Source organism: Nerophis ophidion, linkage group LG21, assembly GCF_033978795.1.
Source record: "Nerophis ophidion isolate RoL-2023_Sa linkage group LG21, RoL_Noph_v1.0, whole genome shotgun sequence".
Classification (NCBI taxonomy): Eukaryota; Metazoa; Chordata; class Actinopteri; order Syngnathiformes; family Syngnathidae; genus Nerophis; species Nerophis ophidion.
In genome coordinates this window covers 9,380,377-9,406,398 of record NC_084631.1, presented here as the reverse complement: position 1 = coordinate 9,406,398, position 26,022 = coordinate 9,380,377, and the positions used below count along the sequence as shown (strand labels likewise).

The following is a 26,022-nucleotide window of genomic DNA, read 5'->3' as shown; positions in this document are numbered from 1 at the left end:
CTCCCTGGGGGTAATGGGTCAAATGCAGAGAATAATTTCACAACACCTACTGTGTATGTGAAAATTATTGATACTTTAACTTTTAACTATGGCACACACAGGCTCTATCTAGTGGTAAACCAAATATTTGATTCATTATGTGATAACAGGGTTTTATTTACCTACATTCAAACGCCGTGTTACTGTTCAAACTGTACGTAATGTCAAAAGTATAAAACTTATTGGTCAAGTAAAACCTCTGCCTTGTTTTTGTTTTTTTTATGAATACTTAGGCCGGCTACGCTACTGTATTTGATGTTGGTCATTATGGTGGTACTTGGAGGGCCAAGTGTTTTCTAAGGTGCTACTTGGTCAAGTTTGAGTATGACTGGCAAAGGAAATTGTATAATACCACAAGGCGATTAAACATTTAAATTCATATATAGTTACAAGTGACCCTCTGACGACAACCATAACTGCGATGTGGCCCTCAATGAAAATTAGATGAGGCCATTCCTGAAGGAATTGCGTGTGAATGCTCCAATGCTGAAGTTGAACTGAAATCCTGAAATTTTTTTTAGAATTGTTGAAGTAGAGCACACAATTACCAAACAGGGTGAATATTTTGAAGTCGGAACCGTGTGACTCAGATGAAAAATGTGGGGATTGGGGAACTTTGAAAAATGTCCCATTGATGTCAATGGGAATTTGCAAACAATTTGGGAATTTCGGGAAAAGCGTTTTTTTGGGGGGGAAAATGGTAAAAAAAAACAAAAAAACTTGAATGGTCTGAAAGAGTTAAAGTGGTTGGTTTTCAAATGTTTCAAATTGGTCGAGAAATGTTGAAGTAGTAACATGATGTTGAATTGAGAAATGGAATTACGGAATTCCTGGAATTTTGGAAAACTGGGAATTTTTCCAGTTCAAAAAACAACTTCGTTTTTGTCCTGATTAAGAGGAATGTTTTGACGGTGGAACGGTTGAAAAATGTGGGAGGAGTAGTCGCCAGAAAAAATGGTGGAAATGGGACTTCCTGGAAAATCCTGGACATTTTTTTAACTTTGAAAAAGGTAGCTTGAATTTACAGAATGGTGGAATGTGTTGAAGGTGGAATGGTTTGAAAAATGTAGAAATGGTAGAAGTTTGAAAAATGGCCAATTCCTTTTCAATGGGGCAAATTTTCCAGGCAAACCTGGAATTCTGGGAAATCAGGGAGTTTTGGGAATTCTGGGAAAACCTGCGATACCCGAATAGGCTGAAAAGTTTGAAGTTGGAACGGTTTGAATCGGGGGGGAAAATGTGGAAGGTAGAGCGCACCAAAATCTGGAGAAGAAGTTGAATAATAAATCCATAAATTTTTGTGTCGAAAACCATATGTGCAATTAGTTTTAACTACTTTTTTTCTTTTTTTTTAATGTCATGTACTGGTCAGAGTGACATGGTCAGTTTGACAAGGGTGGGGGTCAGAAGTTGTGTCTTTGGTGGTCTTCAGCCACAGGTCCAGAGCAAACTTTGTCCCGGTGCTGACCCGCTCTACATCCGGACCACTGGACGGTATCCGGCTGACCAAGACGCTCAGCGGTAGCGTGGCGTCCCGCAGTCCTCCCTCAGGGCACACCTCCGACACCCTGCGGGGGAGGCGAAGGGGGTAGGACAGGGCGAAAGGTCACTAAGGCGTGCCTCGACTCAAAACATTCGGCAGTCACACCTGATGGCGGTGGGAAGGTGGTCCGCGTGGACCTCGCCGTCGTGTCCGTCTGTCGCCGACACAACAGCGCCGACCAGCCGGACGTCGGCCCAAAGACAAGCGCTAACCTCGGTGGGGAAGGGGCGCAGACAGTCCTGGTGGCGTAACCAATTCCGTTGCTTTTTTTGAAGCTTAAGCATGCTAACATGCAACAATGAATCAATGCATATAAGAGCAAGTAAATGAACAAATGAACAAGTATTATTCTAGCAAAACTATTTGCAAATGTGTATCTCACTCTGTAATCCCATGCAGGTGTCAGTGTACTAATTTGTGTCTGAATCTCAAAATTAAATAAATAAATAAATAAATGGGTTGTACTTGTATAGCGCTTTTCTACCTTCAAGGTACTCAAAGCGCTTTGACACTACTTCCACATTTACCCATTCACACACACATTCAGACACTGATGGAGGGAGCTGCCATGCAAGGCGCCAACCAGCACCCATCAGGAGCAAGGGTGAAGTGTCTTGCTCAGGACACAACGGGCGTGACGAGGTTGGTACTAGGTGGGATTTGAACCAGGGACCCTCGGGTTGCGCACGGCCACTCTCCCACTGCGCCACGCCGTCCCTTAATTAATAAAAAAAAAAATGTATACAGAGACATACTTTAATATCGAAGTAAATAATGAAAATTAAAGAAAAAATTACCAAAAAAATAACAAAGCTTACCTTTTTATATTTACATAGTATGTACTGTATATATTATTAATGATGTAAATATAAATCTTTATATATCTACAAAGGGTGGTCCTAAAGAGGTAGGCATTTTTCGGAGGTCTTAAGAAGGTCAAAATACAAGAACGTGTGTGTTCTTGTATATCTACCCTTCATGAGAAAACAACCCTCTGGTTAACATATAACATAATAAGTGTTTGTAAAAATTTGAAGTGCTCCCCCTCTGGCCAACATATGTAATAACACGCGTGTGTAAGAAATTGAAATGAATAAAAAAATTAAAAAAATGTATATAGAGACATACTGTAATAACAAAGTAAATAATGAACATTAAAAAACAATTACATCCATTTTCTACCGCTTGTCCCGTTCAGGGTCGCGGCGGGGGGTTGCTCCAGCCTATCTCAGCTGCATTCGGGCAGAAGACGGAGTACACCCTGGACAAGTCGCAACCTCATCGCAGGGCCAACACAGATAGACAGACAACATTCACACTCACATTCACACACTAGGGCTAATTTAGTGTTGTCAATCAACCTATCCCCAGGTGCATGTCTTTGGAGGTGGAAAGAAGCCGGAATACCTGGAGGGAACCCACGCAGTTGGGGGGAGGACATGCAAACTTCACACAGAAAGATCCCGAGCCCGGGATTGAAGCCAGGACAACTCATATGTAATAACACGCGTGTGTAAGAAATTGGAATGCGCCCCTTTTGAACAAAATTAATAAAACAAATTAAAATGTATACAGAAACATACCGTAGTAACAAAGTAAATAATGAAGATTAAAAAACATTTACAAAAATAATAAAATAAAGTTTCTTTATATTTACTTAGTATGTATATATTATTAATGTTGTAAATAAAATATAAATCCTTATATATCTAGAAAGGGTGGTCCTAAAGAGGTAGGCATTTTTCGCAGGTCTCAAGAAAGTAACAAATACAAGAATGAGTGTGTGTATGTGCGTGTGTGTAAAAAAAAAAAAATCTGTCCGTCCGATTTTTAATCTGAGTGTGTGTAAAAAATGTGTTTGTGTATTCAGATTTGTGTTAAGCAGGAGCCCTGATTAGCTGTCTTTTTACACATGACTTTTGCGACACTTCTGCTGTGTAAGATTTGTGTGTCTATATCTCAATCTCAGTGTGTGTAATTAGATCCTGGTGTGTGTGTGGTAATTTGTGTGTCAGAATTTCAATTTGTTGTTTTTTTACACACACACACAACTCGAAATACGTACAAGCATATTTTAAAAGTTGTGTGTATAAAGACAGGGTTGTTGCTACACTAATCGTAATACACAGACACGTGTTTTATCACTCAAACACACACAAACAGATTGCAATACAGACAGACATATTTGTGTTTTTGTTTTTTACACACACACAGAAATCGAAATTTGGACACAAAAATCCCAATTTCGTTTTTTTTTTTTTTTTTGCTGCAGGTGTTACATATGCTGTAATATTGTACATGGTATTTGGGATTTGTTATATATTGTATATATTATATAAAATTGTTTTTACTATATTACATCAGTATATACTATATACTGTATATATATATATATGATACGTAAATTTTACATATATGTTATATTTTATATTGCTACTATGGTACATTTTTAGTCTACTTAATACCTGCATTATCCTTTCCATCCTTTGAAACTGAGCTACTGTGTGGAACAATTTCCCTTGTGGATCAATAAAGTCTAAAAGTCACACGTAAAAAGATTCTAGATCTTGGTGTGCGTATTTTAATTTGTGTGTCCGTAATTCAATTAGGTTTTTTTTACACACACGAAATACGGACACACAAATAGTAAAAGTTGCGTGTTACAAGACAGCATTGTTGCTACACACAAATCGGAATACACAAACTAACGTTTTTTCCACACACACATCGAAATACGGACAGACATATATATATATATATTTTTTTTTTTACACACACATCAATGGAAATACGGAAACAAATTAAAAAACACACACACACAGACCTGATTACACAAACAGATTGAGATACATGCATCCATCCATTTTCTACCGCTTGTCCCTCTCGGGGTCGCGGGGGATGTAGGAGCTTATCCCAGCTGCACTCGAGCGGAAGATACAGACACACAAATTAGTACATGGACACATGAATGGATTACACACACAGAGATTGAGATACAGACACACAAACTAGTACACGGACACATAAATTGGATTAAAAGTAAAGTACCAATGATTGTCACACACACACTAGGTGTGGCGAAATCATTCTCTGCATTTGATCTATCCCCCTTGATCATTCCCTGGGAGGTGAGGGGAGCAGTGGGCAGCAGCTGAGAATCATTTTTGGTGATTTAACCCCCAATTCCAACCCTTGATGCTGAGTGCTAAGCAGGGAGGTAATTACACACACAGACTGAGATACAGACACAAACAGTGGGGCAAAAAAGTATTTATTCAGCCACCAATTGTGCAAGTTCTCCCACTTAAAAAAAATTACAGGAGGTCTGTTATTTTCATCATAGGTACACTTCAACTGTGAGAGACAGAATTTGAAAAAAAATTCCAGGAATTCACATTGTAGGAATTTTAAAGAATTTATTCGTAAATTATGGTGGAAAATAAGTATTTGGTCAACCATTCAAAGGTGATGGAAGGAGGTTTTGGCTCAAAATCTCACGATACATGGCCCCATTCATTCTTTCCTTAACACGGATCAATCGTCCTGTCCCCTTAACAGAAAAACAGCCCCAAAGCATGATGTTTCCACCCCCATGCTTCACAGTAGGTGTGGTGTTCTTGGGATGCAACTGAGTATTCTTTTTCCCTCCAAACACGATGAGTTGAGTTTATACCAAAATGGATACATGGATGATACAGCAGAGGATTGGGAGAATGTCATGTGGTCAGATGAAACCAGAATAGAACTTTTTGGTATAAACTCAACTCGTCGTGTTTGGAAGAAGAAGAATACTGAGTTGCATCCCAAGAACACCACACCTACTGTGAAGCATGGGGGTGGAAACATTATGCTTTGGGGCTGTTTTTCTGCTTAGGGGACAGGACGATTTATCCGTGTTAAGGAAAGAATGAATGGGGCCATGTATCGTGAGATTTTGAGCCACAACCTCCTTCCATCAGTGAGAGCTTTGAATGGTTGACTAAATACTTATTTTCCACCATAATTTACAAAAAAATTATTTAAAATTCCTACAATGTGAATTCCTGGATTTTTTTTTCACATTCTGTCTCTCACAGTTGAAGTGTACCTATGATGAAAATTACAGACCTCTGTCATCATTTTAAGTGGGAGAACTTGCACAATCGGTGGCTGACTAAATACTTTTTTGCCCCACTGTAAATTAGTCCATGGACACGTGAATCAGATTATAGACGCACAGATTGAGATATGCATTTGCAAAGAGTTTTGCTACAATAATGCTTCCGTAGTAGTTACCTGAAGCTGCAGGTGTGTGCGTGACGAGCGCAGCAGCAGGTAGATGACAAGATGGTGTCTGTGGGGGAGTCCTGCGCTCAGCCTGGAGGGATACACTGACTACTAACACTTTAGTTTTTTTTTTTACATGCCCCCCAGTTCCCATTTAAATATCACCCTCTCACCTCCCAAACACCAAGAATCTTTGGACTCGGTAACTGTTCCGCTTCCAGATACAATCCTGTTTCCTCCTTCAATTCCCTGAGGCCCGCCTCCAGCAGCTGCACACACACATGTTGCTCGCTAGCACAACATCGGCGTCTAAACTAAAGTCTGAGAGAACGTACCGTCTCATCGGGTTCAACGTGGCCACCTGTCGGAGAGACAAGCAGGGCCGTTAGGAGGTGGTTAGCAGTGGGGGGCTGCGTAGAACGTGGCCACTCACCAGGCGGAACCCATACGTTGGGGAATATCCGTAGTTGCGTCGCCCGTCGTGTCAGCAACACCCGCTCATTGGCTGTCTGCAGGATGACGGCCACGCCCACATCCACTCCACGTTGCTGAATGTCCAATGGGATGGCAGCTGCATCTTCGGCGGACAGGTACTTGATTGGACAAGAGGCGGCCCTCTGGCGAATAAAACAAACGGTGTCGATGATGTCATCCCATCACCAAGACGGCTGTCCATCACGACACAGGTCATGTGACTGTGGTGAAGAGCGTGCGCCTGTGGCACCTTCAGGGGAACTCCTCTGTCCGTGTCGTCTTTGAGAACCATTAAGCGGTTCCGCTCCAGCCAGCAGCGCACCTTCACCTGGTCAGCAGCGCCAAAGTGACCTGTGACGCTCTGAAGGAAGACCCGCATCCAAGGTGAGTTCATGCACTCAAAGAATGAGAAAAGTCACCCACACACATTATTGTAGCAAAATTTTTTGCAAACTTGTATCGAAATCTGTGCGTCTGTGATCAAATTCATGGGTTTGTGTACTAATGTGTGTGTCTGTATATCAATCTGTGTGTGTGTAATCAGGTCCATGTGTGCGTGTCTTAATTTGTGTGTCCGTAGTATGATTTGTCTGTGGGTAAAACATTTAAAAACCTCATCCTGCATCTGGATACACACACACAGATTGTACTACACGTGCAAAAAAGTTTGAACAATTTATTTTTTTAAGTTATACTTGAATAGCACTTTTCTACCTTCAAGGTACTCAAAGCGCTTTGACGCTACTTCTACATTCACACACTGATGGTGGTAGCTGCCGTGAAAGGCACTAACAAAGACCCAGCAGGAGCTACGGTGAAGTGTCTTGCCGAGGACACAATGTACGTTACGAGGATGCTGCAAGCCGGGATCGAGCCAAGAACCCTAAAGTTGATGACAAAGCCGCTCTTTCAACCGAGTCACGCCGTCCCTGTGTGTGTCTAATCTAATTCATACACGCAAACACATCTTCCAGAACAGAGTTGTAGCAAAAGTCATGTTTAAATAACCTATCATCGGTTCGTGCTTTACACAATTCTTAATACAGACACACACTTTTTTTTTTTTTTTTACACACGTACTGATCGAAATCAGGACATCTTGTTTTTTTTTTTTTACCCACAGACAAATCATAATACAGAGAAACTAATTAGAACAGGCACACTCAGATCTGATTAAAAACACTGATTGGGATACAGACACACGTAAATACACAGACACTTGAATTAGATTGCACACACACAGATTGAGATACAGGCACAAACATTAGGGGACGGACACGTGAATTGGATCACACACACACACACACACACACACACACACACAGATTGAGATACAGGCACAAACATTAGGGGACGGACACGTGAATTGGATCACACACACACACACACACACACACACACACACACACAGATTGAGATACAGGCACAAACATTAGGGGACGGACACGTGAATTGGATCACACACACACACACACACACACACACACACACACACACACACACACACACACACACACACACACACACACACACAGAGTGATATACAGACATACAATAGTATATTTACACACAAACATATGGATTTAGATAAACACACACAAATACATGGACATGTGATATTGACTACACACACAGGGTTATATACAGACATACAATAGTATATGGACACATTAATTGGATTACACACACACAAACACACACAGATTTAGATACACACACACAAATACATGGACATGTGATATTGACTACACACCACACACACACACACAAAGTGATCTACAGACACACATTAGTATATGGACACATTATTTAGATTACACACACAGAGATTGAGATACAGGCACAAACATTAGGGGACGGACACGTGAATTGGATCACACACACACACACACACACACACACACACACACACACACACACACACACACACACACACACACAGTGTGATATACAGACATACAATAGTATATGGACACATTAATTGGATTACACACACACAAACACACAGATTTAGATAAACACACACAAATACATGGACATGTGATATTGACTACACGCACACACAGGGTTATATACAGACATACAATAGTATATGGACACATTAATTGGATTACACACACACAAACACACACAGATTTAGATACACACACACAAATACATGGACATGTGATATTGACTACACACCACACACACCCACACACACACACAAAGTGATCTACAGACACACATTAGTATATGGACACATTATTTAGATTACACACACATAGATTGAGATACAGGCACACACATTAGGGGACGGACACGTGAATTGGATCACACACACACACACACACACACACACACACACACACACACACACACACACACAGTGTGATATACAGACATACAATAGTATATGGACACATTAATTGGATTACACACACACAAACACACAGATTTAGATAAACACACACAAATACATGGACATGTGATATTGACTACACACACACAAGCACACAGAGAGTTATATACAGACATACAATAGTATATGGACACATTAATTGGATTACACACACACAAACACACAGATTTAGATAAACACACACAAATACATGGACATGTGATATTGACTACACACACACACACACACACACACACACACAGAGTTATATACAGACATACAATAGTATATGGACAGATTAATTGGATTACACACACACACACAGATTTAGATACACACACACAAATACATGGACATGTGATATTGACTACACACCACACACACAAAGTGATATACAGACACACATTAGTATATGGACACATTATTTAGATTACACAAACACACAGATTGAGATACAAACACACATACATACATGGACATGTGATATGGACTACACACACACACATTAGTATATGGACACATTAATTGGATTACACACACAGAGATTGAGATACAGACACACACATAAATACATGGACATGTGATATGGACTACACACACACATTGAGATACAGACACACACATAAATACATGGACAGGCAATTTGGATTGCAGACGCACATTTTGAGATACAGATACACACACAGACACATGAATTAGCTGAGATAAGGTCCAGCACCCTCTGGGACACCGAAAGGAAGAAGCGGTAGAAAATGGATGGATGGATTACACACACACACAGGTTGATATACAGACAGACATTATTACATGGGCACATGAATTGGATTCCACACACACATATTGAGAAACAGATACACACCTTAGTACAAAGACACATGAACTAGATTACACACACACAGATTGAGATACGGACACACATGAATACATGGACATGTGAATTGGACTACACACACACATTGAGATACAGAGACACATATAAATACATGGAAACGCAATTTGGATTGCAGATGCACATATTGAGATACAGATAAACACACAAACACATGAATTGGCTGAGATAGGCTCCGGCACCCTCTGCGACACCGAAATGGACAAGTGGTAGAAAATGGACGGATGGATTACACACACACACACATTAGTACATGGACACATGAACTGGATTGCACACACACAGATTGGTATACAAACACACATTAGTACACGGACACATAAATAATATTACAGACACACACATTGAGCTACGCCTTTGCAAAAAATGTTGTTACAATAATACATCCATACACGCGCACACCTGAAGAAAGGGAACATTCTGTGGCGCCACTCCGTCCCGACACACTGACACCAGAACCCTGCGAACCTTCTCCATCCCGCCTCGTTCTCCTGCTCGTTAGCGCCCCCGTCAGTCCATGTCGCGCCACTTACGGGGTGAAACACATCAAGTATCAAAAATCATTTAATTGGGAAAATAACACAAGTGGTAACTTGTGTAGTAGTGGTGTTGTTGCTAAAGTCTGTAAATAGAAACAAATCAAATAGGTGTGTATTCGCCGCTGGCAGGATATCCGCAGTGGTCACTCGTTTCACACTTGATCGCGCAATCTGAATAGCTGTAGTAGTAGTAGTAGTACAACTGCCTTCATGTTGTTTTCATCACCACAATACACCAATAGTGATGACGACGGTGGAATACATATCCTAATTTAGTGATTCCGAGACTGTGGTTGTACGCAGGCTACATCTAGTGGTACGCCTAGGAAACACTCCATTAAAGTACAGTGTTGTTTTTCTTACCTTCAAACAGTGTGTAATGTTACAGTGGCCCAGATGATAAAATATACTTGTTAAATAAAACCTCTGCCTTTTTTATAATCAATACTTAGGCCTACTATGCTACTGCAAATTAATGTTGGTCATTATGTTGGTACGTGGAAAGCCAATTGCTGTCTGAAGTGGGAGTTTGAGCGACGTTTTCAGCTTGAACAAGTCCTCGCGCCTAAAGTCTCTCACCACATTTTCCAAGTTTACACTCGACAAAACTCCTCCGCATAACAACAATTTTTTGGACCCTGGTCTCTTGTTTTGTGACTCACAAGCCAAGTCTGAGCAGCCATGTTTAGTCACATTTTTCCCTTACTTCCAAAGCTAATTTCATGATTTGAATCAGTTAAAAATACACCCTAGATGTCCTTTAAGTATATCATTACTGTATATTCAAACAACTTATGGCGCGGTTGTTTATTTTGGGCAATCAATTTGCTTTTTCTACACATATTTTGGAAGCCAAATGTTCTAATTCAACGTGACGATTAGATCACGTGACAGCCATTTTGAGCTCTGATTGGCCATTATTTTCTCGGCCTTTATTTTGTAAACATTGGTCTTTCTGTGTGTAGTTTGCATGTTCTCCCCGTGAATGCGTGGGTTCCCTCCGGGTACTCCGGCTTCCTCCCACTTCCAAAGACATGCACCTGGGGATAGGTTGATTGGCAACACTAAATTGGCCCTAGTGTGTGAATGTGAGTGTGAATGTTGTCTGTCTATCTGTGTTGGCCCTGCGATGAGATGGCGACTTGTCCAGGATGTACCCCGCTTTCCGCCCGATTGTAGCTGAGATAGGCACCAACGCCCCCCGCAACCCCAAAGGGAATAAGCGGTAGAAAAATGGATGGATGGATGGTCTTGTGCTCTCTCAGTTTTAATAAATATTTTAAGTTAATTAGTTTGGTGAGTTCCTTTTAGCTGTTTTTGAGAAGAATGGCGTACATTGGATTTTATCTTGCCGATTGTATTCTACCATATGTCCCGGCAAGAAATCTGCCTTCAAAAGACTCCGGCTTATTAGTGATTCCTAGAGCCCAAAAAAAGTCTGCGGGCTATAGAGCGTTTTCCGTTCGGGCTCCAGTACTCTGGAATGCCCTCCGAGTAACAGTTCGAGATGCTACCTCAGTAGAAGCATTTAAGTCTCACCTTAAAACTCATCTGTATACTCTAGCCTTTAAATAGACCTCCTTTTTAGACCAGTTGATCTGCCGCTTCTTTTCTTTCTCCTATGTCCCCCCCTCCCTTGTGGAGGGGGTCCGGTCCGATGACCATGGATGAAGTACTGGCTGTCCAGAGTCGGGACCCAGGATGACCGCTCGCCTGTATCGGTTGGGGACATCTCTACGCTGCTGATCCGCCTCCGCTTGAGGTGGTCTCCTGTGGACGGGACTCTCGCTGCTGTCTTGGATCCGCTTGAACTGAACTCTCGCGGCTTTGTTGGAGCCACTACGGATTGAACTTTCACAGTATCATGTTATCAGTTTCGGTTTATTAGCTTTCCAATGATACCAACCTTTTTAAAATTGGATAAATCAACAGGAAATGAGGATATTTTTAATAAAAAGGTCAGACTTGTTATATTAACAAATATTGCTTTCATTTTAGAAAGGTGACAAGAAATGAGTGCATTATCACCGGTTTCAATAATCCATTCATCCATCCATTTCCTACCGCTTATTCCCTTTTGGGGTCGCGGGGGGCGCTGGTGCCTATCTCAGCTACAATCGGGCGGAAGTCGGGGTACACCCTGGACAAGTCACCACTTCATCGCAGGGCCAACACAGATAGACAGACAACATTCACACTCACATTCACACACTAGGGACCACCATACCTTTCTTAATATTTATCACATTAAAATGTTACCTATATCACTCGAATCATCTTTGCAAGACCTGTCTGATAAAACTGGTTTCAAGTATCTCAATTAATCTTCGACATTTAGCACACTAACCTAAGTCAAATTAAAATACTGGCTTTTTGCTAACAATACTAACTAATGCTAATACTTGACGACTAACTAGCTCAATCCACGGTAATAAAAATGGGCATTCGGAGTGTTCTATCAAACAATGTCGTGACAAACATAATACTTTAACACATTTAGTGTAAAGTTGTGGACTTACGAGACAGAAGGAAAACCAGCTAACTTCCTGCCAGACGGATGAAGTTTGACCCTACATCCGGTACGACACTTCACAATAAAGGTTATGCATTATAGCTCACGGTATAGTCCTCAGCGTACAGCAGGGGTCACCAACCGTTTTGAAACCTAGAGCTACTTCTTGGGTACTGATTAATGCAAAGGGCTACCAGTTTGATACACACTTAAATAAATTGCCACAAATAGCCAATTTGCTCAATTTACCTTTAATTATATATATATATATATATATATATATATATATATATATATATATGGGTATTTCTGTCTGCCGTTCCTTCGTACATTTTTTTTCCTTTTACGCAAGTTTTTTTGTAGAGAATAAATGATGAAAAAAACACTTAATTGAAAGGTTTAAAAGAGGAGAAAAACGGAAAAAAATGAAAATTAAATTTTGAAACATAGTTTATCTCCAATTTCAACTCTTTAAAATTCAAAATTCAACCGAAAAAAAAGAAAAAAAATAGCTAATGCGAATATTTTTGAATTTTTTTTTAAAAAGAGTTTATGGAACATCATTACTAATTTTTCCTGATTAAGATTAATTTTGGTATTTTGATGACATGTTTTAAATAGGTTAAAATCTAATCTGCACTTTGTTAGAATATATAATGAATTGGACCAAGCTATATTTCTAACGAAGACAAATCATTATTTGTTCCAGATTTTCCAGAACAAATATTTTAAAAGAAATTCAAAAGACTTTGAAATAAGATTTAAATTTGATTCTGAAGATTTTCTAGATTTGCCAGAACTATTTTTTTTTATTTTTAATCATAATAATTTTGAATAAATATTTCACAAATATTCTTTGTCGAAAAAACAGAAGCTAAAATGAAGAATTACATTAAAATGTATTTATTATTCTTTACACTAATAAAACAAATGTTTTACTTGAACATTGATTTAAATTGTCAGAAAAGAAGAGGAAGGAATTTCAAAGGGAATATGTGTTGAAAAATCCTAAAATCATTTTTAGGTTGTATTTTTTCCCTAAAATTGTCTTTCTGAAAGTTATAAGAAGCAAAATAAAAAAATAAAATAATTTATTTAAACAAGTGAAGACCAAGTCTTTATTCATCCCTGAACACCATGGAGTTCAATGAAATAACAGACAGACAAGGCTTTGCTGCCCCTAACACACGCGCACACACACGTGCACATACACTCGCGCACACACACACACAGCAAAATGAGCTAACGTTACGCTAAAAGTTAATTAGCCTTCACCTCAAGCCAGAACTGCGAGCGAGCGGAGCTGCAGTTTAAGTTTCTAGAAGGTCAACGGGCTCATAGTGATGTTAGTAATAGTTGTGACTGGGAGGTGTTTTTTATTATTTAGGGAGAGTACGCTGTCCGCTGCTCCCCTGCTAAACACATATCTGCTCGAAGCTGAAGCATTGACTACATGCGCTCTGAATACGCACTGCTGATTGGCTTTGTATGTAACCAATCAGATGGTTGTGTGGGTGGGACAATGCTGGGTGCTGAGACAGAGGCAGAAAACAGAGCAGCTTGTGAAGACTTTTGCCTACAAATTCGTTTGGTACACCCGTGTGCCATACCGAAACGGTTCAATACAAATACACATACCATTACACTCCTACTAAATGGTAACACCTGAATAAACTTTTCAACTTGTTTAAGTCGGGGTCCACGTTAATTAATTCAAGGTAAATGTTATCGATTCATTTAATCCTCAATTATTTGTTATCAGGGGGACTGTGGCTCCTCCTCTTTCCTGCCGTCACAGCGGCGCTCCTCAATCGGCATCTGAAGGGTCAAAGGTCTGCTCAGCGGCTGCATTTGGTCACACAAATCATTTGGAACGACGCCACAGCGCCCCGCCTTACCGTGATGGGCACGTAGCGGCTGAGTTGTCTGATGCCCGTAGCGGCGGCGACACACGTCTGGAGGACGAGCAGAAGCAGGAAGAAACCCTGCAGGCCCGACACGACCACCTGGGAGACACACGTCACCTCCGTCAGGACGAGTGTGGCAAAGCTCCACCTACTGGCAACTATTAGAGCTGGTAAACGTACGTCTAGCTGCCATATTTGGTGGACACACCAGCTTTTTCTGTCGGGGTCATCGCACAAATACTCTGAGAGGGGCTTGGAGGCCAGCAGCCAGAACAGGTAGGCCATGCCTCTGAGGCTGAACAGCATGCTGATAGGGTTCAACGCCAGACACGCCCACATCTGCAAGGCGGGGCGACAATCAAGCCGGCCGATCAGAGCGCGGCGGCAATCAATCAATCAATCAATGTTTACTTATATAGCCCTAAATCACTAGTGTCTCAAAGGGCTGCACAAACCACAACACAACCACTACGACATCCTCGGTAGGCCCACATAAGGGCAAGAAAAACTCACACCTAGTGGGACATCGGTGACAATGATGACTATGAGAACCTTGGAGAGGACGAAAGCAATGGATGTCGAGCGGGTCTAACATGATACTGTGAAAGTTCAATCCATAATGGATCCAACACAGCCGCGAGAGTCCAGTCCAAAGCGGACCCAACACAGCAGCGAGAGTCCCGTTCACAGCGGAGCCAGCAGGAAACCATCCCAAGCGGAGGCGGATCAGCAGCACAGGGATGTCCCCAAACCAATACACAGGCAAGCGGTCCATTCTGGGTCCCGACTCTGGACGAGCGGTCCATCCTGGGTCCCGACTCTGGACAGCCAGTACGTCATCCATGGCCACCGGATCGGACCGGACCCCCTCCACAAGGGAGAGTGGGACATGGGAGAAAAAGAAAAGAAACGGCAGATCAACTGGTCTAAAAAGGGAGTCTATGACATCATCGACACACCCAAGCCGACGAGGCCCGCATCCTGGACAACGCTGCCAACCAGCCTGAAGCCACAAACTCTCAAGAACAGAAAAACAAACTCATTGATGGGGGGGAAAAAAATATGACAGTCTGCGTCGGACGCGCCAACACACCGCCGCAGAACGCCACGTGGAGCGTTAGGAATGGCGGGTAGGCGGCGGTCAAGCTGAAAAGAACCAACAGCAGCCCGATAACCACCTGGACCACCTGCACAAACACACACACACATGAAAGGCCTACTGAAATGAGATTTTCCTATTTAAACGGGGATAGCAGGTCCATTCTATGTGTCATACTTGATCATTTCGCGATATTGCCATTTTTTTGCTGAAAGGATTTAGTAGAGAACATCCACGATAAAGTTCGCAACTTTTGGTCGCTGATAAAAAAGCCTTGCCTGTACCTGAAGTAGAAGCCGATGTGCGCGTGACGTCACGGGTTGTAGGGCTCCTCACATCCGCACATTGTTTACAATCATGGACACGAGCAGCGCGAGCGATTCTGACCGAGAAAGCGACAATTTCCCCATTAATTTGAGCGAGGATGAAAGATTCGTGGATGAGGATAGTGAGAGTGAAGGACTAGAAGAAAAAAAAAGAAGAAAATACGACAGGGCAGTGGGAGCGATTCATGTTATTAGACACATTTACTAGGATCCATCCATCCATCCATCCATTGTCTACCGCTTATTCCCTTTCGGGGTCGCGGGCGCCTATCTCAGCTACAATCGGGCGGAAGGCGGGGTACACCCTGGACAAGTCGCCACCTCATCGCAGGGCCAACACAGATAGACAGACAACATTCACACTCACATTCACACACTAGGGCCAATTTAGTGTTGCCAGTCAACCTATCCCCAGGTGCATGTCTTTGGAAGTGGGAGGAAGCCGGAGTACCCGGAGGGAACCCACGCATTCACGGGGAGAACATGCAAACTCCACACAGAAAGATCCCGAGGCTGGATTTGAACCCAGGACTGCAGGACCTTCGTATTGTGAGGCAGACGCACTAACCCCTCTTCCACCGTGAAGCCTATTTACTAGGATAATTCTGGAAAATCCCTTATTTGCTTATTGTGTTACTAGTGTTTTAGTGAGATTATAAAGTCATACAGTCGAGGGGTGTGGTGACTGCCAGTGTCTCTGAGGGAAGCCATGGAGGAGCCAAGAAAGTCGCACCTGCCTTTTTGACAGCTGCAGGAAGAACGACACAAGCTCCGCTCATGTTTACAGTAAGAGCCGACTTATTACCACAATTTTCTCACCGAAACCTGCCGGTTGACATGTGGTAGAAAAACATGTTCGCTTGACCGCTCGGTTCCATATCAAAGCTTCACAACAAACAAACACCAGCTGTGTTTGTGTTGCTACCGAAATACACCGCTTTCCACCAACAGCATTCTTCTTTGTAGTCTCCATTATTAAGTGAACAAATTTCAAAAGATTCAGCAACACAGATGTCCAGAATACTGTGTAATTATGCGATTAAATCGGATGACTTTTAGCCGTAAGTGGTGTTGGGATAAAATGTCCGCTACAACCAATAACGTCATCATACGCATCATCGTTACGCGTTTTCAACAGGACACTTGGCGGGAAATTTAGAATTGTAATTTAGTAAACTAAAAAGGCCGTATTGGCATGTGTTGCAATGTTAATATTTCATCATTGATATATAAACTATCAGACTGCGTGGTCGGTAGTAGTGGGTTTCAGTAGGCCTTGAAGTCGCCCGCTCATGCGTGGCGGGACACGCTCACCAACCCCGAGGCCAAGCAGCACCGCCCCCTCCAGGCTCGCTTTGGGCACATCATCCTCAGTCTTGGTGGGGGACACAGGGGGCGAGGTCTTCCGCGGCGCCGCCTCCGGGCATCTAGAGCTAGATAGAAGCTTGATCCTGAGGGATGACCTGAGTGACGATCACCAGACCGCCCAGCGTGGTGACGGATGAGGACGCCATGTTTTGCTGTTCGAATGACGTCACACGTTATTCGCGCTACGTCACTTCCATCAACTTGTTTTTCAGCAGTTAAGTTGATGCACGCTGTCACTGTTATCATGGTTTTCCTTTTGTATGTCAGGCTTGCCACTGACAATTTGTTTGTGTTTTCGTTTTTCCTCTGTGTGTTCTTAGTATTTCCTGTCTTTAGTTCCTGTCAGCACTCTTATTTTCGTTCAGCTTCCTGTTTGTCTCCCCGTGTGCTGTTTTCCTTCAGATGCGGCTGATTGGCACCCGGCCACACCTGTTGTCAATCAGCCCGCTCCTATTTGTACCGGCTTTGTCTTGAGTCAATTGCTGGATTATTGTAGTTGCCACATGTTGCACTTGTCTTTGCTACCTGTTGTGTCGTATCTTGATGTGTCAATGCAGCGTTGCGGTGAGCTAAGTTAGATAGCGGTTTTTAGCTTACTGTCTTTTGTTCCCTGCTTCCGTTTTGTTTTCTAAGTACAAGAACGACTTCTGTTTTCCATGCTAAAGATCCTTTTTGTTTTCTAGATCCTATCCATCCATCCATTTTCTACCGCTTATTCCCTTTCGGGGTCGCGGGGGGCGCTGGCGCCTATCTCAGCTACAATCGGGCGGAAGGCGGGGTACACCCTGGACAAGTCGCCACCTCATCACAGTTTTCTAGATCCCATGCTAGCTATCTTAGTTTGTTATCCACCCACGTGCGTGGTTTTGTTTTGTTTTAGTATTTTAATTAAATCATGTTTACTTACAAAATGCCTGCCTCCTTCTCTGCATCTTGGGGTTCGTCAACAACAAACTTTGACATTGTAATCTTTATTTGAATAGCAACGTCAAATAAAATCCATCCATCAGTCCATTTTCTACCGCCTATTCCCTTTAGGGTCGCGGGGGGCGCTGGTGCCTATCTCAGCTTCAATCGGGCGGTAGGCGGGGTACACCCTGGACAAGTTGCCACCTCATCGGAGTGTCAAATAAAATATTACATACAAAACAATTAAAACTTATTTTGATACCGTAATGATATGTTCAGCAGTTGTAAATGGCTAATGAATCAATCTTTTTTTTTAACTACTTTACTTACATCAATTCACAATACCTATCATTTAAAAGTCAACTTTTTGTCAGGCCTCAGATGTAGTTATATCGTAAAAATAAAAAAAATCAACATTTAAAAAAAAAAAATACGCCGTAGAGGTAAGAAGTGCGTCATTAATTGCAGTGGTTCTCAAATGGGGGTATTTGAATGTATGCCAAGGGGTACGTGAGATTTTTTTTTAAATATTCTAAAAATAGCAACAATTCAAAAATCCTTTATAAATATATTCATTGAATAAAACTTCAACAAAATATGAATTTAAGTTCCTAAACTGTGTAAAGAAATGCAACAATGCAATATTTAGTGTTGACAGCTAGATTTTTTGTGGACATGTTCCATAAATATTGATGTTAAAGATTTATTTTTTTGTGAAGAAATGTTTAGAATGAAGTTCATGAATCCAGATGGATCTCTATTTCAATCCCCAAAGAGGGCACTTTAAGTTGATGATTACTTCTATGTGTAGAAATCTTTATTTATAATTGAATCACTTGTTTATTTTTCAAAAATTTTTTGTTATTTTCATATCTTATTTTCCAAATAGTTCAAGAAAGACCACTACAAATGAGCAATATTTTGCATTGTTATACAATTTAATAAATCAGAAACTGATGACATAGTGCTGTATTTTACTTCTTTATCTATTTTTATCAACCAAAAATGCTTTGCTCTGATTAGGGGGTACTTGAATTTAAAAAATGTTCACAGGGGGTATATCACTGAAAAAAGGTTGAGAACCACTGCTATAAGTGACCAGACGTCCGAGATCAAAACTGGGAATATCATCTCAGAGAAGGGGGAAAAAAACGGTCAGGTATTTTCCAGTTCAAGAAACAATATGATTAGGTTATATCTGTGATTCTTAACCTTGTTGGAGTTACCGAACCCCACCAGTTTCATATGCGCATTCACCAAACCCTTCTTTAATGAAATATAAAAATATTTTTCAAATTCAAGACAGAGTTATAGGTTTTTTTTTTTACTGGTGCACAAAATGAACTGTGCATGAACATCACCATGTTCATAGAACATAACCAACACAGTGCATGAACTCACAACAAACTACACACCTGCAAATCAGATGGAAAATTAGAGGGAACATTGTTTAGGGGTGTCCATAATACGCAGATAGGTAGAAGTTTTTATTTACACAATGAGTCGGGTGTATCATGACCTCCGCGGCAGAGGCTCCGCCGAACCCGTAGGGTTCGATCGGAACCCTGGTTAAGAACCACTGGGTTATATATACACAAGCGTATATCCTACAGAAACAACGTATAAATACATTAGAAATCTATATATCTTACAGACCTACAGACCAGTGGTTCTCAACCTTTTTTCAGTGATGTACCCCCTGTGAAAAATGTTTTAATTCAAGTACCCCCTAATCAGAGCAAACCATTTTTGGTTGAAAAACCCGCGACCTCCAAGGGAATAAGCGGTAGGAAATGGATGGATGGAAAACGAGATAAAGAAGAAAAATACAGCACTATGTCATCAGTTTCTGATTTATTAAATTGTATAACAGTGCAAAAGAAAAATACAGCACTATGTCATCAGTTTCTGATTTATTAAATTGTATAACAGTGCAAAATATTGCTCATTTGTAGTGGTCTTTCTTGAACTATTTGGAAAAAAAGATATAAAAATAACAAAAAAACTTGTCGAAAAAGTAAACAAGTGATTCAATTATAAATAAAGATTTCTACATAGAAGTAATCATCAACTTAAAGTGCCCTCTTTGGGGATTGTAATAGAGATCCATCTGGATTCATGATCTTAATTCTAAAAATTTCTTCACTAAAAAAGAAATCTTTAACATCAATATTGATGAAACATGTCCACAAAAAATCTAGCTGTCAACACTGAATATTGCATTGTTGTATTGTTTTTACACAGCTTATTAACTTACATTCATATTTATAAAGGATTATTTATTTGTTGCTATTTTTAGAATTTTTAAAAAAATCTCACGTACCCCTTGGCATACCTTCGAGTACCCCCAGGGGTACGCGTACCCCCATTTGAGAACCACTGCTATAGACTGTATCTCTGTTGATGTATTTTCTAACCTTAGAGGTCTAAAATTTTTGCTAATCATAATATTGATAGGATTCCTGTTGCTCTTTCAAACTTCCACAAACAAGCCCTTCTAGCATGGTCTTTTATTTACAACCACAATTTTTCACCTACCAAATATTTCATTTGGAACAATAAAGACATATATTACAAAAGGAAATCTCTTTTCCTCAACAATTGGTGCAACAATATCATTATTTTAGTCAGTCAGCTTTTCAATAAGGAAGGTCAACTTTTTAATTACCAAGAATTTCTCAAACATTTTAAGATACCTGTGACTCCCAAACAATTTGCCATCGTATTTGATGCCATTCCAGCAGGAGTTATTATGTTGTACAGGGCTTACACACCTCCTCTTTCTGCTGTAAAAAATGTGAATGATCCACTTGACACTCCTGTGGGGAAACTGTGCTTTGAACAGAAAAATCTGCAGATTATTCAAAAATGATTGTTTGTCTGCCTCCTATGTAATTGCCCTGTGGAATAATGTTGTAAATGACATCTGTTGGGTCAAAACGTGGTCCCTTCCGAACAGGTATTTACTTACCAACAAAGTCAAAGAGATAACCTTTAAAGGCCTACTGAAATTAGATTTTCTTATTCAAACAGTTCGAGATGCTACCTCAATAGAAGCCTTTAAGTCTCACCTTAAAACTCATCTGTATACTCTAGCCTTTAAATAGACCTCCTTTTTAGACCAGTTGATCTGCCGCTTCTTTTCTTTCTCCTATGTCCCCCCCTCCCTTGTGGAGGGGGTCCGGTCCGATGACCATGGATGAAGTACTGGCTGTCCAGAGTCGAGACCCAGGATGGACCGCTCGTCGGGACCCAGGATGGACCGCTCGCCTGTATCGATTGGGGACATCTCTACGCTGCTGATCCGCCTCCGCTTGAGATGGTCTCCTGTGGACGGGACTCTCGCTGCTGTCTTGGATCCGCTTTGAACTGAACTCTCGCGGCTGTGTGGGAGCACCTATGGATTGAACTTTCACAGTATCATGTTAGACCCGCTCGACATCCATTGCTTTCGGTTCCCTAGAGGGGGGGGGGTTGCCCACATCTGAGGTCCTCTCCAAGGTTTCTCATAGTCAGCATTGTCACTGGCGTCCCACTGGATGTGAGTTCTCCCTGCCCACTGGGTGTGAGTTTTCCTTGCCCCTTTTGTGGGTTCTTCCGAGGATGTTGTAGTCGTAATGATTTGTGCAGTCCTTTGAGACATTTGTGATTTGGGGCTATATAAATAAACATTGATTGATTGATTGAAACGGGGATAGCAGGTCCATTCTATGTGTCATACTTGATCATTTCGCGATATTGCCATATTTTTGCTGAAAGGATTTAGCAGAGAACATCGACGATAAAGTTTGCAACTTTTGGTCACTAATAGAAAAGCCTTGCCTTTACCAGAAGTCGCAGACGATGACGTCACCCGTTGAGGGCTCCTCACATTGTTTTTAATTGGAGCCTCCAACAAAAGGAGCTATTCGGACCGAGAAAACGACAATTTCCCCATTAATTTAAGCGAGGATGAAAGATCCGTGTTTGAGGACATTGATAGCGACGGCCTAGAAAAAAAAAAAATAAATCAAAAAATCCTTTATCTTTCTATTGTGTTGCTAGTGTTTTAGTGAGTTTTATAGTACCTGATAGTCGGAAGGGTGTCCACGAGTGAGGCCAGTGTCGACGGCAGCTGTATGGACAGCACAAGCTCAGCTGATCTCCGGCAAATGGCGACTTTTTACCACAATTTTCTCACCGACATTTTGTCGGGATCCATGTTCGCTTGACCGCTCTGATCTATAGGAAAGCTTCACCTCCGGGAATTTTGAACAAGGAATCACCGTGTGTTTGTGTGGCTAAAGGCTAAAGCTTCCCAACTCCATCTTTCTACTTTGACTTCTCCATTATTAATTGAACAAATTACAAAAGATTCAGCAACACAGATGTCCAAAATACTGTGTAAATATGCGGTTAAAGCAGACGACTTTTAACTGTGTGTGCGCGCAGTGCTAATATTTCCTTACAGTCCGTGACGTCCCGTGTACACGTCATCATTCCGCGACGTTTTCAACAAGAAACTCCCGGGAAATTTAAAATTGTAATTTAGTAAACTAAAAAGGCCGTATTGGCATGTGTTGCAATGTTAATATTTCATCATTGATATATAAACTATCAGACTGCGTGGTCGGTAGTAGTGGGTTTCAGTAGGCCTTTAAAATCATTCATGGTTATTACCCTGTAAAGACTGTGATGGTTAGATACAAGAAGGACATTGATGTTATCTGCACCTTTTGTAACATGCATCCAGAGACTGTTAACCACTTGTTTTGGACTTGTGAAAACACTCGATCACTATGGCAGTGCACCTGTCGCTTCACCCTGGACAATATTCATGACTAATTTGTGCTTTGTTTTAAAGATGTGATTTTTCGGTTTTACAATGTATGAACAAAAATTTGAAAAGGAATTCTACCTTTGCAACCTCATTATTCTATTGGCTAAGTTTTATATTCATAAATGTAAGTTTCTCAATACCCGACCCATCTTTTGTGCCTTTAAAAAAGATTTTGAACTTTACATTAAAACGCTCTCTACCTCTAACAACAAAAAAGCTGGGAAAACGATGATGCTGTGATCCAAATTTAAGTAATTTAAAAGCCTACTGAAACCCACTACTACCGACCACACAGTCTGATAGTTTATATATCAATGATGAAATATTAACATTGCAACACATGCCAATACGGCCTTTTTAGTTTACTAAATTGCAATTTTAAATTTCCCGCGAGTTTCTTGTTGAAAAGGTCGCGGAATGATGACGCGTACGCGTGATGTCATAGACTGTCAGGAAATATTAGCGCTGCACCACTAGTGGTTAATAGTAGTCTGCTTTAATCGCATATATTATACAGTAATTTGGACATCTGTGTTGCTGAATCTTTTGCAATTTGTTCATTTAATAATGGAGACTATAAAGAAGAATGCTGGTGGTGGAAAGCAGTGGATTGCAGCTGCCTTTAGCACCGAGACACAGCCGGTCTTTCTTTGTTTGTTGTGAAGCAGAGCGGTCAAGCGAACATGTTTTCTCTACGTCAACCAGCATGTTTTTGGATGGGGAAATTGTGTTATATATCTTACCGGAGACATCAGTGGATTATTCGTCGTCCTGCAGCAGCTGTCAAAAAAGGCAGCTGTGAGCTTGGCTCCTCGACTTCTCTCTGAGACACTGCGTGTTCACCGCAGCCATCTGACCTCGAGGTATGTTTATACAATCTTTAAAATCTCACTAAAACACTATTAAAACAATAAGCAGATAAGGGATCTTCCAGAATTATCCAAGTAAATGTGTTTAATTACATCTGAAACGCTCACACTGACCCCGCCCGGAGCCATCGCTTTTTTTTCTTCCTGGTCCTTCACAGTCAGTATCCTAATTCACAAATCTTTCATCCTCGCTCAAATTAATGGGGAAATTGAAGTTTTCTCGGTCGAAATTGCTCTTACTGCTGGTGGCTCCCATTATAAACAATGTGAGGATGTGTGGAGCCCAGCAACTCGTGACATCAAGCGCACATACTTCCGGTAAAGGCAGGGCTATTCTATTAGCGACCAAAAGTTGCAAACTTTATCATCGATGTTCTCTACTGAATCCTTTCAGCAAAAATATGGCAATATCGCGAAATGATCAAGTATGACACATAGAATGGACCTGCTATCCCCGTTTAAATAATAAAATCTCATTTCAGTAGGCCTTTAATGAATCTGAATGAGCCTATGACTTTGCACTTTATTATATATATATATTTGTATTCTATTTTTGTTATTTTGAATTTACAACCCCCTGGCACTGTTTTGTACCGTTTTCATAATGTTTCATAGTGTTGTTGGACTTACTGTTTGTAATTGTTGAAATTTATAAATAAACATTGAAATATAAAAAACATTTAGCGGGACATGCTAACTACTCACTCAGAAGGAGTAGCCATGTCGGCAAAACAGACTGACAGACAGCAGGAAGAGGCTCCACCATTTCTTCTTTCCCTTCCCGTTTGACCGCCGCACAAGACGACCGCACGTAATCACATGACTTTTATTTTGTCAAGCAGCATGACGTGACATCGTCAATCCCTAAACGTCCCTATTTTTCCTTTTCCCGCCGCTGGACAGGAAGTGGGCGTGGCTCCCAGTCGTCTGGACTAAAAAAAAAACAACTTAAAAAAGCTCCCGCATTTAATAGATTCCAAGCCGGTGAGAGAAAGGCAGTACACCCCCGCAGGCGGCAGGGGGCGGTCTGGGCGGGACTGAGGGTCGTGTTGGAGGAAGAGGGCGTCGGCTGGAAGGAGGAAAGACAAAGATTTACTACTTCCTGTTTTGCATGGGCTGAACGTCAATTACGTCAGCTGTTAACAATTTGAACACGCCCGCCACGTGCTTTAAAAAATGTGTTTTTTATTTTGAAGTTATTACTGTTTTAAGGTTTTTAAGTTAAGGTTTTCTGTTTTTAAGTTGTTGACGTTTTATGGTTTTTAAGTATATCAAGTTTTTGTTATTAATGTTTTTGTTAACATTTAAAACATTTTAAGTTAACTTTTTTGAAATTAACGTTTTTCGTTTTTAAGTTGTTAGCGTTTTATGGTTTTTAACCCTTTTTAGGTTTTATGTTCTTAATGTTAAACAGAAGTTAAGTCATTACCGTTTTTTCCCAATTATTTTTCCTTTGTATGTTAACATTTTATAAGTTGTTAGCGATTTATGGTTTTTATCTTCTTACTGTTTGACGGACGTTAAGTCATTGAAGTTTTTCCAATTTTTATGTTAACATTTTATAAGTTGTTAGCATGTTATGGTTTTTAGGATTCAAACCTTTTATAGTTTTTATGTTCTTAATGTTTTATGCTATTTTTATGTTAATGTTTTATGGTTTTTTACGTAAACTTTTCATAGTTTATAAGTTAACATTTTGTTAACGTTTTAATGGTTTTTATGTTTTTCACCTTTCATAGTTTTTGTTCCAAATGTTTTACTGATGTTAAGTCATTACCCTTTTATATTTTTTGTTATTTTTATGTTAATGTTTTATAAGTTGTTTTATGGTTTTTAAGTTATTTTGTTTTTTTACGTTGTTAACTTTTAAGTTTATGTTAACATTTTATGTTTAAGTTGTTAACGTTTTGTGTTTTTTATGTGATTAACATTTTATGTTTCTTAGGTTAACATTTGATGGTTTTTATGTTGTTGTTTTACAGATTTTAAGTCATTAAAGTTTTGTTATGTTATTTTTTTTTTTAAAGAGTTTTATGTTGACGTTTTACATTTAAGTTGTTAACATTTTACGGTTATGTTATTG

At 40.5% G+C, this 26,022-nt stretch overlaps 2 protein-coding genes across 10 annotated transcripts in view; both read right to left on the bottom strand.

Annotated features, from left to right (window-relative positions):
• Window positions 1-795: 795 nt before the first annotated feature.
• nudt17 (nudix (nucleoside diphosphate linked moiety X)-type motif 17) lies at window positions 796-24,806 on the bottom strand. 4 transcript variants are annotated; one of them, XM_061881823.1, is made up of 9 exons: window positions 24,645-24,806; window positions 9,994-10,119; window positions 6,573-6,683; window positions 6,282-6,465; window positions 6,184-6,209; window positions 6,022-6,117; window positions 5,858-5,956; window positions 1,688-1,821; window positions 1,045-1,607 (listed from the first exon to the last, which is right to left on the bottom strand). In XM_061881823.1, exons 2-9 carry the CDS (start codon window positions 10,066-10,068, stop codon window positions 1,397-1,399), a joined length of 936 nt encoding a protein of 311 aa, XP_061737807.1. In that variant the 5' UTR covers window positions 10,069-10,119; window positions 24,645-24,806; the 3' UTR covers window positions 1,045-1,396. The 4 variants fall into 4 exon arrangements, with proteins under 4 accessions (XP_061737809.1, XP_061737807.1, XP_061737806.1 ...); XM_061881822.1 differs by lacking the exon at window positions 24,645-24,806 and adding an exon at window positions 12,650-12,778 and having other exon boundaries at window positions 1,055-1,607; XM_061881824.1 differs by lacking the exon at window positions 24,645-24,806 and adding an exon at window positions 12,650-12,778 and having other exon boundaries at window positions 1,407-1,607; window positions 1,688-1,867; window positions 5,858-5,939.
• The window catches only part of adam15 (ADAM metallopeptidase domain 15), a 34,306-nt gene continuing 33,035 nt past the window's right edge, over window positions 24,752-26,022 (bottom strand). For all 6 annotated transcript variants that reach the window (XM_061881817.1, XM_061881816.1, XM_061881819.1 and 3 more), the window contains one exon: window positions 24,752-25,008. In XM_061881817.1, the coding sequence (XP_061737801.1) occupies window positions 24,906-25,008 (103 nt within the window). In that variant the 3' untranslated portion in view covers window positions 24,752-24,905. The remainder of the gene's footprint in view (window positions 25,009-26,022) is intronic.

Excerpts from the sequence above, each read along its gene's own strand:
- nudt17 (XM_061881823.1), bottom strand. The coding sequence starts at position 10,068 with ATGGAGAAGGTTCGCAGGGTTCTGGTGTCAGTGTGTCGGGACGGAGTG. Across the intron at positions 6,466-6,572 it reads ACAGAGGAGTTCCCCTGAAG|AGGGCCGCCTCTTGTCCAAT; the intron begins GTGCCACAGGCG and ends TTTATTCGCCAG. Across the intron at positions 1,608-1,687 it reads CACCTTCCCACCGCCATCAG|GGTGTCGGAGGTGTGCCCTG; the intron begins GTGTGACTGCCG and ends CCTCCCCCGCAG.